This window comes from Zophobas morio, unplaced genomic scaffold, assembly GCF_036711695.1.
Source record: "Zophobas morio isolate AGI-343-1 ecotype UQ-CSIRO unplaced genomic scaffold, CSIRO_AGI_Zmor_V1 ptg000058l, whole genome shotgun sequence".
Taxonomy (NCBI): Eukaryota; Metazoa; Arthropoda; class Insecta; order Coleoptera; family Tenebrionidae; genus Zophobas; species Zophobas morio.
In genome coordinates, this window is record NW_026972163.1 from 5547832 (window position 1) to 5563922 (window position 16091).

Below are 16091 nucleotides of genomic sequence, written 5' to 3' on the forward strand. Positions count from 1 at the left end.
AGACGTGACTAGAAACCATGGAGGAAGGAATATAATTATATTCCTTCCTGCATGCTAGAAACTGCTATAGACTAGAAACTGGCGACCATTTTCCACCCTACATGCGGAGTAAGACCGGGAAGTTTAAAAGCAATTTTATTACATAATAAAGGCTAATTATTCATCAAATGCAGAGCACAAATACCACCTACTTTTCACTTAACGACTTATTACTATAATCTCAATTTTAAAAAATCGGTTTAAAGTTACATATTTAGACAGAACTTCCCTCGTCTCTGAAATACAGGGGAACAAATACAGATTTTTCAAATTATAAAATTGAATTTGGAAATTAATTTTTTGACGATAACCTAATAACTTAAAATAAAGATATGTGTGGACTATTAAAGTATAGCTAAACGAGCATACTATGCGAAGTTTCAAGTGAGTTTTTTTATAACAAAATTTTGTGATGACGTCTTCCAACACTTTATATCAAGGACAACATAGGTACATATCAATTTGAATAAGTACAGTGTATTAATACCAAGAATAACAGTATTGTAACTAAGATTTTCTAGAAAACGGGCTAAGCTGTTCTTGATCAATAAATTTGATTGCCACATACAATACTTTCATTGTGATCCTGTATAAGTAATTCTAAAAAGTATGGATGCATTCATAGACCACAAGTACAGATTTATCATATTTTATGGATTTTAGATAGGACTTATTCGGCAAAAATTTTCAGATGACGTCATCAATTATTTGGGTGGGGATAAACAAAAATCTAGATGTCTATTCTATATAATTTAAATAACATTTACTATTCTAAAATTTGGCGATGATGTTATTCCATATTGTATTCCATTTGGGGATGATTAAACAAATTTTGGTAACGTTTTACCATCGACACTATATTCCTAATATACATATAACATTTGATGACAACCGCTCCGATAGTTTCAGAGATAATCTGTCTGATAAAAAACCAGAGAGGACAGATAGACGGAAACGGCAGACCTATTTTTTTGTATTCTAGGGGTTATGAAACGTGGAGAAACCTGAACGTAACCATTCGTCCGATGGACCATATTATGTACAATACTTCCTTAGCTTACGCTTGGGAAGTAAAATTTAGTTTAAAAGTTACTTACACAGAACTCCCTTCACCCCTGAAGTGCAGGAAACAGGTCGACATATACAGCTTTTTCGAAAAATTATAAAATTGATTTTGCTAATTTAATTTTTTTTTGATAACCCTTATAAGGTAAAATAAAAATTTATGCGTAGTGTTAAAATAAAGGTACAGAAGCATGCTATGCGTGTGTTTCAAGTGAATTTTCCATTACAATATTGTGATGATGTTATCATTGCAGTATTACTATTGATACTAATAATAGCAGTACTATATTCCCAAAGTTTCTATAAAATAGGATGAGCCGTTCTTGAATTGATCAATAAAATAATCTGCCTCATTCATATTTGTTTGTCAGTCACCTGTATAAGTAATTCTAAAAAATATGAATGCAGTGATAAACCCCAAGCATAGACTCATAATATTTTATACGTTTTAGATAGGAGCCGCCCTGTATAGACAATTCTAAATTAAGTACGTCTTCAGAATGTACAAACTTTCTATATTAAAATTAAAATTACATCTTTGATCGCTTATAAAGTACGGAGTTGAAAATTCATAACATACGACATTGAGAATTTACGAAGTAGGGTGTACGTCGTTAATAAAATAGGACTTCACGAGTAAAAAAAGTTAATCGGATTCATAAACCACAAAGATTGGACTGTTATTTTATAAAATTTTAATAATATACCAAGCAAAAATTTTAAGATGACGTCATCAAATTCTTGTGGGGATTATCAGACAAATTTTGGTCAGCGTTTATGGTTTTACCATCTACACATTCCGAAAGCATATACAATTTCGTTACAATCTGTCATTATTATGTGTCTAATAAAATCGATACAGCCACACAGAGAGAAATGAGAAACCTATTTTTTCATATTCCGATGGTCAAGAAACGTCTAGAAACATGAAAGTAGCCGTTCATCGGATGGACCCTAGCGCTCGGGAAGTAAAAAACGATCATCTACACAAATAGCTGCGAGGATTTTTTTTTCTAATAAAATTGTCAACAACAAACATATCCGGTTTTTAATATTCTATAACTCTGCAATAGTAAGAAAATAAAATTATATTTTCGTCACACTCGATTTTATTCTAACACCTAGCTGCGACAACCCTGTTCAATGTAGGAATAAAATGATCATTTACAAGTTAAAATCGATTTTACAGAAACTGTGTTCAAAAATCAAAAAGTAAAAATAGACGAGGTGAAGAACAGATATTTCAGAAAAGTTATCACTTCTGCTGAGTTACATTGCACAATTTGGCTCACTGCAGACACTGTGTACATCCATGGATGTAGATTATATGTAGTGTTATTATTATTATTATTATGATAAATTCAGACCACCATTTTTGCAACACACTTATGTGTTGCAAAGAGGAAATTTCCAAGAAACGAATCACAGACAGACAAAGAGCAATGGGGAAACCCCTGTTTTCATACACTAAAACCTTATTTACATTGCACCTCACATTTTCATTAATAACGTACTACTTACAATACTCCCTGTAGCCATCACATGAAAGGTAAAGGAAATAGGTGCTAATCTACTTAAACCCTTGTTAAATATAAATAACCACATTCTCCTACGAACATAAAATTTTAAAAATGACTTCGTCTCTCCAAACTGTTCAAACTTTAAAGCTACTTATATTTATTTCGATACAGTAGATACATTTTAGAGTCATTGTTATACTTATGGATACAATATATACATGTACTATTTTAGGTGTATTACATTAAATGCGTTCAAAATGTGCTTTTTTTCTAGCATATGCCCCTAAACAGGCCAGGATCCCCATGGCACTTAACACCACTCCCAATAACAAAGCCAATGTATCTCCAGCGTCAAACATTTGCCTCAGTAATAACAAACCTGCAACAAAATGAAAACTGTTCAAATAAAACATTACTGTGTTGACAAATAAAATTTGTTAAGTGAGAACTTTAAGGTTAAGGAAGTACATGGTATAGCACCTACTACCTACTTAATAAGTACCTATAACTTATTAACTTCACCCAACATATATCAAATTCTTCATGAATAATTATGGCAAATGTACCAAAATATTACATCTTACCACAGTGGAGAGAAAAAGTTAAGAGGTTGTAATCGTTGGTTATGGGCGCTTATCAAGTCAAATGAGAGATAAAAGACAACCTCCGAGGTCGCTAGCTTCAACCCTTAGATTAAAGAGTTATTAATTACTTACACCTTACACTACTGCTTACTATCAGTTGGAACGACGAGAACAATAATATTAGATTAGGTAGAGCAAAGAGCACTCTCAAAGTTCGATTTAAGGGTTATCTCTCACGTAAAAGCTGCTGACACAATGGAAGACGCACTTTTCCATAATACACACATCTAATTCATGCGAATGTGGGGATGTCACGTGATAAACGCGATATGTTAGGCAGGGAAGTTAGGTATCTTCGTGATACGATTATCACTATTATTCTCAAAGAGAAAACATCATTATTGTATCCCGGTTTAGTTTAGTGAATGTTCTGTATATATCCCTGGTATAAGTGGTATATACTGTAGTTTTGTAATCCCAGTCCGGCATTAATTACAATACCGCGTACCGGGTTTTTCATGAAAAACTACTCGCCTAAAAAATTCAAAACGCAACCAATAATAACTATATAATCACATAGCAGTTTTTGATATTTACCTACTTTCACTATATTTTGAAGCAAGCATTACCGTTTTTTAAATAAGACATACTGTTTGTTTTGATAATTTAAAAATTATTACTAAAATAGGTATATATTTATGCGTTGTGTTGCCCTTTTAACCTTTTTTAAAAAATTGGTCAAAAGTTATTTCGACAGAACTTCCCTCGCCCCTGAAATTAATTATAATGTAACAAATCCGGGTTTTCCGAAAAATTATAAAATTTAATTTTGCGAATTTTATTTTTTTATGAGAACTTTTGTAAGTTAAAATAAAGATATGTATGTAACGCTAAAGTAAATATAAAGGAGTGTGCTGGGCGTACGTTCCAAATGAGTTTTCCCTTCACAATATTTGTGATGACGTCATCAACATTTTTGTAAAGACACGTATATCACTTTGGATAGGTGTCGTGTAATATTAATGACACAGTTAATGATAACAATATTATATTCCCAAATTTTCGGGAAAACGGAGTAAACCGTTCCGTATCTAATCAATAAAATAAATTGACTCATTCATTAATTTTATGATTCAGCCTGTATAACAAATTTAAAAACTTTTAATGCAGTGATAAATCACTCATCATATTTTGCAGCTTGCACGTTTTAGACAGGATTTATTCGGCAAAATTTTGAGATGACGTCATCAATTTTTTAGGTGGGGATAAACGAATAAATTTTGTTTAACGAGTTACCCATGGTACAAGAACGATTTACCATGATTATGTTAACCTTAAAATATTTAAAAGATTTCAGAGCAATCGGTTTTGAAATTTCAAGCTTAAATTGCAAAATATTGTTATTTAGTTTTGAATGTTTTCCAAAAATTCTGAATGTCTACGGTGAACATTCGACACGGATTCACACACCACAAGTATAGGAATATCTTATTTTATGAAATTTAAATGAACTTTTTATTATAAATTTTGGAGCTGACGTCATCCCATTGGTGGTGGGGATGATTAGCGAAATTTTAGTTAGCATTTAACCATCTATTTCCTAATACACATACAAAATGTGAGAACAATCGGTCCAGTAGTTTCGGAGCTCACTTGTTTAATAAAATGGATACAGACACCAGACAGACAGACAGACAGACAGATAGACGGAATTTTGATTCATAGCATTGATTAAATACATACGAGTACATTGTATGTAGTTGTTTAAAGTAGTGTGGCCGCCTGGAAGTATGCAACCAGTTATACACACATAATGCAGCCACCGGATTGGCAGTTACAACACGCAAGCCCAAAGAGGAAACACCACGGTGGAAACGTAAAACAGACTCCTTCTTCTCCGACCACTCACCGGGTGCAGACGTCCTCTTCTTCTCCGACCACTCACCGTGTGCAGACGTCCTCTCCTCTTCAAGACCTCCACGTGGACATACACATACAACCTTGGGCCGTGTTATCATTTTTTGTAGTTGGTATTGTAAATAAACCTGTACTAAAACCGTTTCCGTTAGTAATTCGACGACAACAATTACAATTGGTGACCCCGACGTGATCGAAGAACTACGGGTACGAACATGCCGACTGCCGAAGAACTGCAACAGCAACTCGAAAAACAGCAAGAAGCCATCCGGAAGCTAGAGCACACTCCAGCCAGTCACAGACATCGTAGCGAACCCACCAGACAAAGAGAGGTACGACACAATTAAGAAGAAACTGATAGCCGCCTACACCGACTCACAGGAGAAGCAGCTACGAAAGCTGATAAACGAGATGGAGCTAGGGGACCGACAACCATCCCAGTTATTCCGCGAAATGAAGGCACTCGCGGGGCAACAGATGAATAGCGAAGTCATAAAAACGCTCTGGCTACAGCGACTTCCACCACATGTCCAACTCGTGCTGTCTGCGAGCGAGGGAGTACCGCTGGAAAAGATGGCAGAAATCGCGGACAAATTGGCGGAAATACACAGAAGCAACGCTATGGCTTCCAGTATCAACGCGATAGGCGCCACCAGCGACACGACGCGGCAGAACACCATCGTACCAACGCAGGAAACCAACCTCATTACGGTAATAGCAGACCTCCAGAAACAGATGGCGGCCTTATCGGTAGCCGTAACTCATCTAACCAACACGAGAGGGCGCAGTCCACAAGCACGGCAAAATGACAGCCGAAATCGGTCAAGGACACACAGCAGGCAACGCACGGATCAAAATGGCGTTTGTTATTACCACGCCAAGTTCGGTGTAAACGCCCGAAAGTGTTTCAAACCCTGCACGTTTGTACAGCCGGAAAACTAGAGGCGCCGTCGGGTATCGAGGCGGTACACGACGACGCGCTCCATCATCGTCTCTTCGTCACGGATCCCAAATCCGGTATCAGGTACCTAGTCGATACCGGAGCAGAGGTCTCAGTCCTGCCGAAAACGTTTTCAGGTAAGGCTCAGTCACTGACACAAGATACACCCGCCCTATTTGCAGCGAACAACACACCCATCCGCACGTTCGGCCAGAAACTCATGGTGGTTGACTTGAAGCTACGCAGAACTTTTAAATGGGTTTTCATCCTCGCGGACGTCGAGAAACCAATAATAGGGGCCGATTTTCTCGAGTACTACCACCTCCTACCGGACCTGAGAAACCGGGAGCTGGTAGACCCCTTGACACATCTCTCTTCCCCTGGTTTCGTATTGGCCTGCTCCGTACCACGTATTACGACGGTGGCAAAAACCTCCAGCTACCACAACCTGCTGGCGGAATACCCGGAATTGACGAAAGCACCACGTCCGGGAAGTCAAATATCCAGCTCCGTAGTGCATCACATATACACAACAGGCCCTCCTGTAGCTGAAACACCACGCAGACTACCACCGGAGAAACTCAAGGCTGCCAAAGCTGAGATCCAGTACATGTTGGAGCAAGGGTGGTGTCGCCCCTCCAGCAGTCCATGGGCCAGCCCACTGCACCTCGTACAGAAGAAGAATCCTGGGGAATGGCGTCCTTGTGGGGATTATCGGAGGCTGAACGGGGTAACAATCCCAGACAGATACCCCATACCACACATCCAGGACTTCTCGGCCAGACTAGAGGGAAAAACGGTGTTCTCCACGATAGATTTGGTACGTGCTTACCACCAAATTCGAGTGGCCGACGAGGACATCCCAAAGACTGCAGTGTGTACGCCATTCGGTTTATTTGAGTTCACAGTGATGACTTTTGGCCTACGCAATGCCGCGCAAACTTTTCAAAGACACCTCAATAATGTGCTCAACGATTTAGACTTTTGTTTCGCATATATAGACGATATTTTAGTTTTTTCCGCGAACCCAGAGGAGCACGCGCGACATTTAAAAACGCTGTTTGAAAGACTGAAGCAACACCAAATCGTGGTTAATGCAGCAAAGTGCGTGTTCGGGGCAAGCGAAGTGGAGTACCTAGGACATAGCATTTCGACTCACGGGACCCGTCCAGCAACCGCGAAAGTGACGGCGATAAGTGACTTTCCTAAGCCGCAAACTGTGAAGGACTTACGAAAGTTTCTCGGCATGATCAACTTTTATCGTCGCTTCGTCAAAAATGCCGCATCTATCCAAGCACCTCTACATGTGTATCTGCGAAATTCGAAAAAAAATGACAAGACGCCAATCAGCTGGACCAACGAGGCGGAAGAAGCGTTCAGCCAGTGCAAGAGCGAGTTGTCCAGTGCTGCGCTGCTAGCACACCCTTCCGAGAACGCCTCATTAAGATTGACCACCGATGCTTCGGATACAGCCATGGGGGCTGTGTTGGAGCAGGAGGTTAAAGGCGACTGGCAACCCCTGGGATTTTTCTCAAAAAAGTTGACCAACACCCAACGAAGGTACAGCACGTACGACCGCGAACTGCTCGCGATATACGAAGCCATCAAATTCTTTCGCTACATGGTAGAAGCGAGAGTCTTCACGGTTAGAACGGACCACAAGCCTTTGATTTACGTGTTCAAACAGAACTCAGAGAAAGCTTCCCCGAGGCAGCTACGCCAACTCGACTTCATCAGTCAGTTCACTACTGACATAGAACACATTCCTGGCGAAAACAACATGGTGGCGGACACATTATCCCGAATCAGCGAAGTTCACACGGCAGCAGTAATCGACCCGGACGAACTCGCCTCCGCCCAAGAACAAGACCTGGAGTTGAGAAACCTGCTGAATTCCAGTACCAGTTTGAAACTCCAGAATCTCACACCCATGAATTCGGATACGGCGATCTGGTGCGACACAGCCACGGGGAGAATTCGCCCCTACATACCCCTCCACTTACGAAAAAGGGTATTTGACATGGTACATTCTAAATCACACCCAGGCGGCAAAGCCACATTCAAGGCGGTACATAAAAGTTTCGTGTGGCCATACATGGAACGCAACATAAAAAAATGGGCGCGCGAATGCCTTCCTTGCCAGCGGTCAAAGGTGAGTAGGCACACTAGAACACCCCTAAAACATTTTGAGCTTACAGAATGCCGATTCGAACATGTACACATGGACATCGTTGGGCCATTACCACCATCACAGGGACACCGGTACTGCCTCACGATGACAGACAGGTTCACCCGATGGCCAGAAGTAATTCCCATGACGGACATGACGGCGGAGACGGTGGCGAAAACCTTTTACGCAACCTGGGTTGCGCGGTTCGGTTGCCCCCACCGTATTACAACTGACCAAGGCCGGCAGTTCGAGGCCACACTGATGTCTGCCCTCACAGACCTTTTGGGCACTAAACGTTGCCGAACCACGCCATACCGACCACAGTGCAACGGGATGATCGAGAGGTGGCACAGAACGATCAAAGCCGCCATCATGTGCCACGAGACCAGTGACTGGTACGACATCCTCCCTACGGTGCTGTTAGGTTTAAGGACAACAATCAAGGACGACCTTCAGTGTTCCCTAGCCGAGCTGACTTACGGCACGCAACTACGAATCCCGGGGGAATTTTTCTTCGCAAACGACGAGCCAGAAGTCGACCCCAGCAATTTCGTCGACAAGCTGAGGCTCCACATGCGCAACGTCCGACCAAGACCAGCAACCCACCATGGCCACCACAAGACTTTTGTCCACCCAGAGCTGTCTGACTGTTCCCACATCTTCCTCAGAGATGACTCAGTCAGGAAGCCACTACAACCACCATACACCGGACCACACCACGTATTACGACGTACAGACAAGGTGATAGTGATAAGCATGAATGGAAGAGTAACCACAGTGAGCCTGGACCGAGTAAAACCGGCTTTCATATCGGCAGAGTCCTGCACTCCGCCTCATGTACAGCCCCCAACGCAACAGGTCCCGACAACACCTGCGTCGACGAGCACCACTACAAGGTCAGGAAGAACAGCCAGGCCACCAGTGAAATTCCGCGACTACGAAACGTAGTCACTGGGAGGGGACTACTGTGGCCGCCTGGAAGTATGCAACCAGTTATACACACATAATGCAGCCACCGGATTGGCAGTTACAACACGCAAGCCCAAAGAGGAAACACCACGGTGGAAACGTAAAACAGACTCCTTCTTCTCCGACCACTCACCGGGTGCAGACGTCCTCTTCTTCTCCGACCACTCACCGTGTGCAGACGTCCTCTCCTCTTCAAGACCTCCACGTGGACATACACATACAACCTTGGGCCGTGTTATCATTTTTTGTAGTTGGTATTGTAAATAAACCTGTACTAAAACCGTTTCCGTTAGTAATTCGACGACAACAATTACAGTAGCAATAAAATTTACTTGAGTTTCTGGATTCTTAATTTATGGGAGCTGACCGTAGCCAGTCTTACTTGAGTTTTTATGTTGCTAGAAATATTTTTGTTTTTATACCATAATTATAATTAAGCAATAGTAATTAAGACATTTTTACTCCCGATGAACCAATTTTAAAACTAACAGCAACGCCTCTGATTCTTTGTTGTAGACCGATGTGGTACGGAGTTCCAGTCGTAAAAAAACTAGAACTTTTTAACTCCCAAGAACAAATGGCATGCCACACTAAGACTTGTTTCCCAATCTTTCCTATTTTTATTAAAATTAGAAAATTGGCGTTACTTTAAGTGTGTCCGTTTAATAAAATGAACACACCTTACCATGGAGGTAGCATGAGAGAAGGAAAAATAGTCTGAAAACGTGACAGATACCGCGTTTTCGAATAGGGTCACAAATGGCTCTTGCGTGGAGCTGTTTTGTCGGCGTTTCTTTAACTTTTGTACTTCAACATTTGTCACTGTCAAATATCTCATGCTCCTTCCTTTCGTTCTATCTCCGTTTAACCGGTTGCGTTAAGTTCAGGCCAGTCGCTACGTTTTCTGAGTGGAATTTTCGGTCTATTTTCAGAAAGTAATATCTCCGTTACTAACAGACCTACGGTTTTGAAATGTTAAGTATATGTTGTTCATAACTTTCTTTATATACCGCAAAGGCAATTTTGTTAAAAACAGTTTGCGATCATATTTTCTTTTAATTTTAGTGAAATTTTTGCGTAACGTATTTTTAAAAATCAATATCAGGAAATTTCAGAACACGGTTTTCAACACTGTTTTCAGCTTACAAACTCCAGAAATCATACCAGACATATCGTCGATTTTTTTTGTTAGAAAGGATACGCAGTAAAAAAAGCTTGGGTTATAGAAGTTGCTAACTTTTATTTTTACTATATCTCAGTCCCAACAAATAAAGTCAGAAATAGACTTTATACGATTTCTAAAGTTTTGCAAGCTGAAAACAGTGGTGACAAACCCGTTCCAAAATTTCCATGAATAACTTAAATATTGATTTTTTAAAATACGTGATGCAAAAATTTCAACAAAATTTAAAAAATATATGATAATAATTTGTTTAAAAAAACTGGCCTAGCAGTTATGTAGTGGAAGTTGTGGCCAAGTTACATTTAAAATTTCATAACCATAGGTGTGTTGATAATGGAGATATTACATTCTGAAAATATGTATATAGTGCCTAGATGCTCCGTTTTCAGATGTGATGCAGTTAACATTTAACATTCACAGTGCCACGTCTTCTTGCATCCTGCCCTGTATCATCGGATCCAAATCCACTCATTTTCGGCGGAGGGATGAGGAGGGTCACTAACCGATCGAAAGAGCCCACCTTACCAGATACCCAGTTGATCGAAAAATAATAAAATTTTATTTTGCGAATTTAATTTTTTTTATGACAACCCATCTAAGTTAAAATAAAAATAAAGTGTGTAGCGTTAAAATAAAGAAGCATACTGTGCCCTGCGCCTATGTTTCAAGTGAATGTTGCCATTACAAAATTGGGTGATTAACATTTTAGAAAGGGCAGGTAAAACATATCAATTTGAGTAGGTGCAATGTAGTACTAATAATAACCATGGAAATAATAATTATTCTGCCTCCATGATAATAACAGTACTGTAGTCCCAAATAGTCGGGCAAATAGGGTGAGCGGTGCTTTTGATTTGTTTAATCAAAAAATTTTGAGATATCAATTTTTGGAAGGGATAAACGGATAAATTTTGATTAATGATTTACCATGCTTATGATAACCTTAAAATGTTTGCAGCATTTCAGACCATTCGGTTTCACATTTGCAAAGGTAAATTATACAATGTTACTATAATTTTGAGTTTGTTCCAAACCTCTGGATGTCTAGGGTAAAAAATCAAGACGGATGCATAAACTACAAGTGTGGAAGTAGATATCGTTCGTTCACTGTAAGATCAACACAGCGTTAAACCTGCGCAGAAGCACAAAATCAGTCGGACCAAGTCCACTTTCAAATTTAAGGGGTGGGCGCACCCTCAGAGGCATCTTTCATCGTTTCTCTGTCAAAGTGAACTTTTCTACCTGCGCAAGGGTAGCTGTTCAGATTATTTATATTAGAGAGCCTGATAGATTAATTCGCATTTGTGCTAGCGTGTTGACCAGTTCACTTAAGTTTATGTTTCCCTACGTTATTGTTTGCAAATTTAAAAATGATACTTTAAAAAACCACCCCCTTCTGAAGTAGTACAATACGTCCTTGGCTTATATTCGGGAAGTAACATAAAAGTCGCGAAATTGAAATTAATAATTTTTCGGAAAATCTATATTTGTTCGCCTGTACTTCAAGGGCTAGGGAAGTTCTGTACAAACTACAAAAATAACTTTAGAGCAATTTTTTTCTCTTTATTAGTGCCAACAGTTGTCCTAGTAAAGTCCCTTTGCCAAACATCGTTGTGGAACCGTCGCAGTGACCCTAGCTGCCATTTGAAATATGTCAATAGTTGCAGTGCCAACAGAATAAACTTAAAAGTACACTGTCGCTGTGACCGTCGTAACATTATCACTAAACAAAACCAAATAACATATTAATGTTGATGGTAGTGTTTTCGTTTTTACTTAAATCTCATAAATTTCATTGGTTAAGCTTGTACGCTTGTGTTCCACCGATTCTTTTACTTCGAGCTTAGGAAGCTTTATAAATGTAAATGTAAAAAACAAACCAAAGTCAGTATTGTTATGATAATGGAATCCAAAAACTCCAGTAAGAATGGTAGTGTAGATGCAGAAAACCTAAATTTGGATTTAGATATGGGCGATGATATGAAATTAGACGAAGTAAATTATGAAAGTGACGTGTCTTCCAGTAGTTCAGACAGTTCTAGCGCTCCAAGTATTAGTTCTGTTAGTAGCAAATCATCTGCACAAAGGCATATATCAAAGCATAAAAGAGGTCGTTCGAGAGACAAGAGTAGTTCTCCAAATGTTAAACGGCCCCGACCCAAGGATGTAAAGGGTAAATCGTATGATTACATGACAAAATTGAATTATTTATTTCGTGATGCTCGCTTCTTTGTTATTAAATCAAACAACGCAGAAAACATCACCTTATCAAAGGCTAAAGGTGTATGGTCAACACTTCCACAAAATGAAGCAAATTTGAATAAAGCATACCGAGAGTCTCGAAATGTTTTGCTAATTTTCTCAGTAAAAGAAAGTGGGAAATTTGCAGGCTTCGCTAGACTACACAGTGAGTCTCGTCACGATGTACCTGCAATATCTTGGGTTTTACCACCAGGGCTGTCAGCAAAGGCTTTAGGTGGAGTTTTTAAAGTAGATTGGATATGTCGCAAAGAGTTGCCTTTTTCAAATACAATGCATTTGTATAATCCATGGAATGATGGGAAACCTGTTAAAATCGGACGTGATGGACAAGAAATTGAACCCAGAGTAGCTCAAGAACTTTGTCGTTTATTTCCAGAGGATGATGGTATTGAAGTAACACCCATTCTACGTTTAGCGAAAGAAGCAGCAAAAAAAAATAGTTTGCGAGGACATCGTCACCCAAAAACAAGAATGCCGATAGCTGCCAGGACTTCATTCAGTTATCGCACTCGTGGATCATCTTATTCTAGAAGAAAATATTTTTTATCTAGTCGTGGTCTAACGTCAAGTTCATATCGACGCTCAATGTCACCAACAAGGAGTAGAGATAGGTTTTCATTGTTTTATGATCGAGAATCGCCAAGACCTTATACAGCAGCCGCAGCCGAAGCGTATGTTGCAGATTATATGCGAACTATGCAGCATCAGCTACCACCATTACCATATGCGCCACCACCAGGACTTTATTCCAATTCTCCATATGACAGCTTACCACCACCAAGATATTATGATGGTCTACCATTACCTGATTATACATCAACAAGGATAAACTCTTATTCAGACAAACGATCATATGATAGATCAGTAGATGAATTTTTATGGAGGACTAGTGATCGCTCTAGAGATCGAGAACGAGAAAGTCGCCACCGTTATAGAGACAGACGGTGAATACTTATTTATTATTAAATACAGAAAAATTCCTAAATATCACTTCAATGTACTAGATACTTATTTAGTTTTTCTTTTTTGTTCCAACAGCGTACTTTTTTAAGTGAACATATGTGAATACATTTGTGAATGATTCTGTTAAAATAAGGTGTAGATTTACTTTTAGAAAGTAATTTGTATATTATTTAATAATGATATGGCCAATGTTTCAATCCTTTTGTTTTTATTATCGTACAATTAAAAAAAAAAAAATCACACTGGTGTCCTCTAAGTTTATTTAATAAATGGTCTCTGACTTTTCCCATTATGTGACCATTAAATTCTGAAAGTGGTGTTCAGGTCTCATTCATGAGAAAAAGGTTTTGTGTACCCAGAGACCTGTTTATCGCGGTTCTTCTAGCGTTTTTACTTGCGCGTTTTCACAAAAAATGCCATCGCTCAGCTTTCTTAGCATCCATTACTTAATTTAAGCATTTTTATAACCTCTGTGGGATCTCCCATGAGACTAATAGCATAAATACGATGAGGTACACAACCATTTTTTTCGGTTCCAATTGATTTATCGTTATTATACAAATTTTGTCGATAAATAACTACATTAGAGTGCATAATATAACGATTAATATAGATTTTTTTCAATATTTACCTTAACAATAGGGCAAATGGAATAGGATGTACTTATTTAGTTAAACTAGTTCGTTTTTATTGTCTGCACTGGGAGCTCTATTCAAATTGTAAATGGTTTTACCATAAATCATCTGAAAATGTCCAGAAAATCGAAATGCAGGACCGAGTTTCCATTCATTGACTGAAAGAAATCGGCCTATTGTGGAGGGACATAACTTCTCCACCACAGGATGCAGTTGTAAAAACGAAGTTACTTTGAGACTACTACATCTAATTCTTGGTTCACGAAAGTAGGCTAAGCAAGTATTGTAGAGCTTCCATCGAACGAAACATGGCATTGACGGGGCCTGAGATGCGTGTTTTTGGATTACCATTGACGTAGTGCAGACTTATAGTAAAAATAATATAGAGACGGGATTCTGAATTCTAAATATGGGAGCTGATCGTAGCCAGCCGGCACTAAAGCCTCACCTTTTGGCCCCGCCTTAATATACGTATTAAAAGTTGACAACAATCGGTCCAGTACTTTCGGAGAATATTACCTAACAAAAATCGACATACGCGATAGACAGACGGACACGTGAGACCATACTCTAGGGGTCATGAAACGTCGAGAAAATTAGTCAATCGCCCGATCGACTCTATTACAATACTTCCTAAAAACAATTTGTAAAGAACATGACAAATAAGTTGCAAAATACATATTAGAACCAGATTTCGCAGTCTAAATTTTCTTAGATGGGGTAATAAATACGCGTCAAAATATTTAAGGTTTCAGACTGGTTGGAAGATGATTACGCCATTGTATAAACGAAACATTTTGACTGCAAGATTATGCCTCTACGAACAATGTTGTGTCCTGTGATGATCGCAAGTTAAATTGCGATTTACAAAGTTTGAAGACGACGTGATCAGCTTTTGCAATCAATAAAAATTTGTAGAGCAACTGGTCTATAATAAATTGTCTTCTTTTTCTTCAGATATCAGTCTTGTAGTTGCTAAGACAAATTAAAACCTTTGTTGCACAATTTTTATAATTTAAATTAAGAGGATGTTTAATAAACCATAGGTATAAATCAGTGGCGGCTGGTGGGTCAAAATTTCGGGTCGGCCAAATATTTTGAGTCTACACCTTGGTGTTATACATTTTCGTAATGTATGGCTGCTACTCATTAACCACTGACATTTTACGTGCCAGGATGTACAAAACATCTCAAATGTTTCGACCTGTTAAAATAATTTTTTATAGGAAATTGACAATGTCAGTTTGATTCCAAATACTATTAATCCTTAATTCTACTTGTTCTGCTTTATCATTAATTGAGAACCACCGAAAACATTATTTTTACTGAGTTCCGCGTCGACCGGCGGCTATACGGCTTGCCGACCCCGGACATCCACAATTAAATAATAATAATTAAATAATGACATGCAGTTAAAAAATATAAAAAAAGTGATAATAAAAGTACCAACTGTTAACTATCTTCATTTACATTTATTTTTTTTTAATGTATATGACAAATTGTCAAATAAATTAATTGAATAATTGAAAAATTAAAATGATTTAAAACTTTAAATTCGTTTCTGAAATATCTGAAAACGCTTAGATGCTAAAAATACAGAAAAAGCGCATTTATGTTGTAGCTAAGTTATGTACGAAAAATAAAATTTTAGATAATTTAATGTAATTTTTTTCGTTTATTATTCATACACAGAAAAATGTATTAAATCGACAATTATTATTAAAAAAAAATAGTATGCACTGAAGAACATCGAAGCCGTTATTGTTTTGTAATTTGGTTAGCTATCTTAAATATTAAGCGTTTTAAAAACTAAATTCGCGTTGCTGGGTACGGCGAAGGAGGAT

General features: G+C 38.6%; 2 protein-coding genes and 1 long non-coding RNA gene across 3 annotated transcripts; 2 read left to right on the forward strand and 1 right to left on the reverse strand.

Annotated features, from left to right (window-relative positions):
- Positions 1-2757: 2757 nt before the first annotated feature.
- On the reverse strand, positions 2758-3743 carry LOC135143159 (uncharacterized). The gene is made up of 2 exons (XR_010282700.1): positions 3341-3743; positions 2758-3003 (listed from the first exon to the last, which is right to left on the reverse strand). It is a non-coding gene; the product is annotated as an uncharacterized LOC135143159 (long non-coding RNA).
- A 1597-nt stretch (positions 3744-5340) lies between these two features.
- Positions 5341-6067, forward strand: LOC135143244 (uncharacterized). Its single transcript, XM_064075123.1, has 2 exons — positions 5341-5457; positions 5507-6067. The coding sequence occupies exons 1-2, from the start codon at positions 5341-5343 to the stop codon at positions 6065-6067; spliced, it is 678 nt and encodes a 225-aa protein (XP_063931193.1).
- A 6015-nt stretch (positions 6068-12082) lies between these two features.
- LOC135143091 (YTH domain-containing protein 1) lies at positions 12083-13809 on the forward strand. Its single transcript, XM_064074940.1, has one exon. It carries the CDS (start codon positions 12284-12286, stop codon positions 13595-13597), a length of 1314 nt encoding a protein of 437 aa, XP_063931010.1. The 5' UTR covers positions 12083-12283; the 3' UTR covers positions 13598-13809.
- Positions 13810-16091: the final 2282 nt, after the last annotated feature.

Bases quoted from the DNA above. Each gene is read 5' to 3' on its own strand.
- LOC135143244 (XM_064075123.1), top strand. From the start codon at position 5,341: ATGCCGACTGCCGAAGAACTGCAACAGCAACTCGAAAAACAGCAAGAA. The intron at 5,458-5,506 runs GTACGACACAAT...ACCGACTCACAG, and splicing joins AACCCACCAGACAAAGAGAG to GAGAAGCAGCTACGAAAGCT.
- LOC135143091 (XM_064074940.1), top strand. From the start codon at position 12,284: ATGATAATGGAATCCAAAAACTCCAGTAAGAATGGTAGTGTAGATGCA.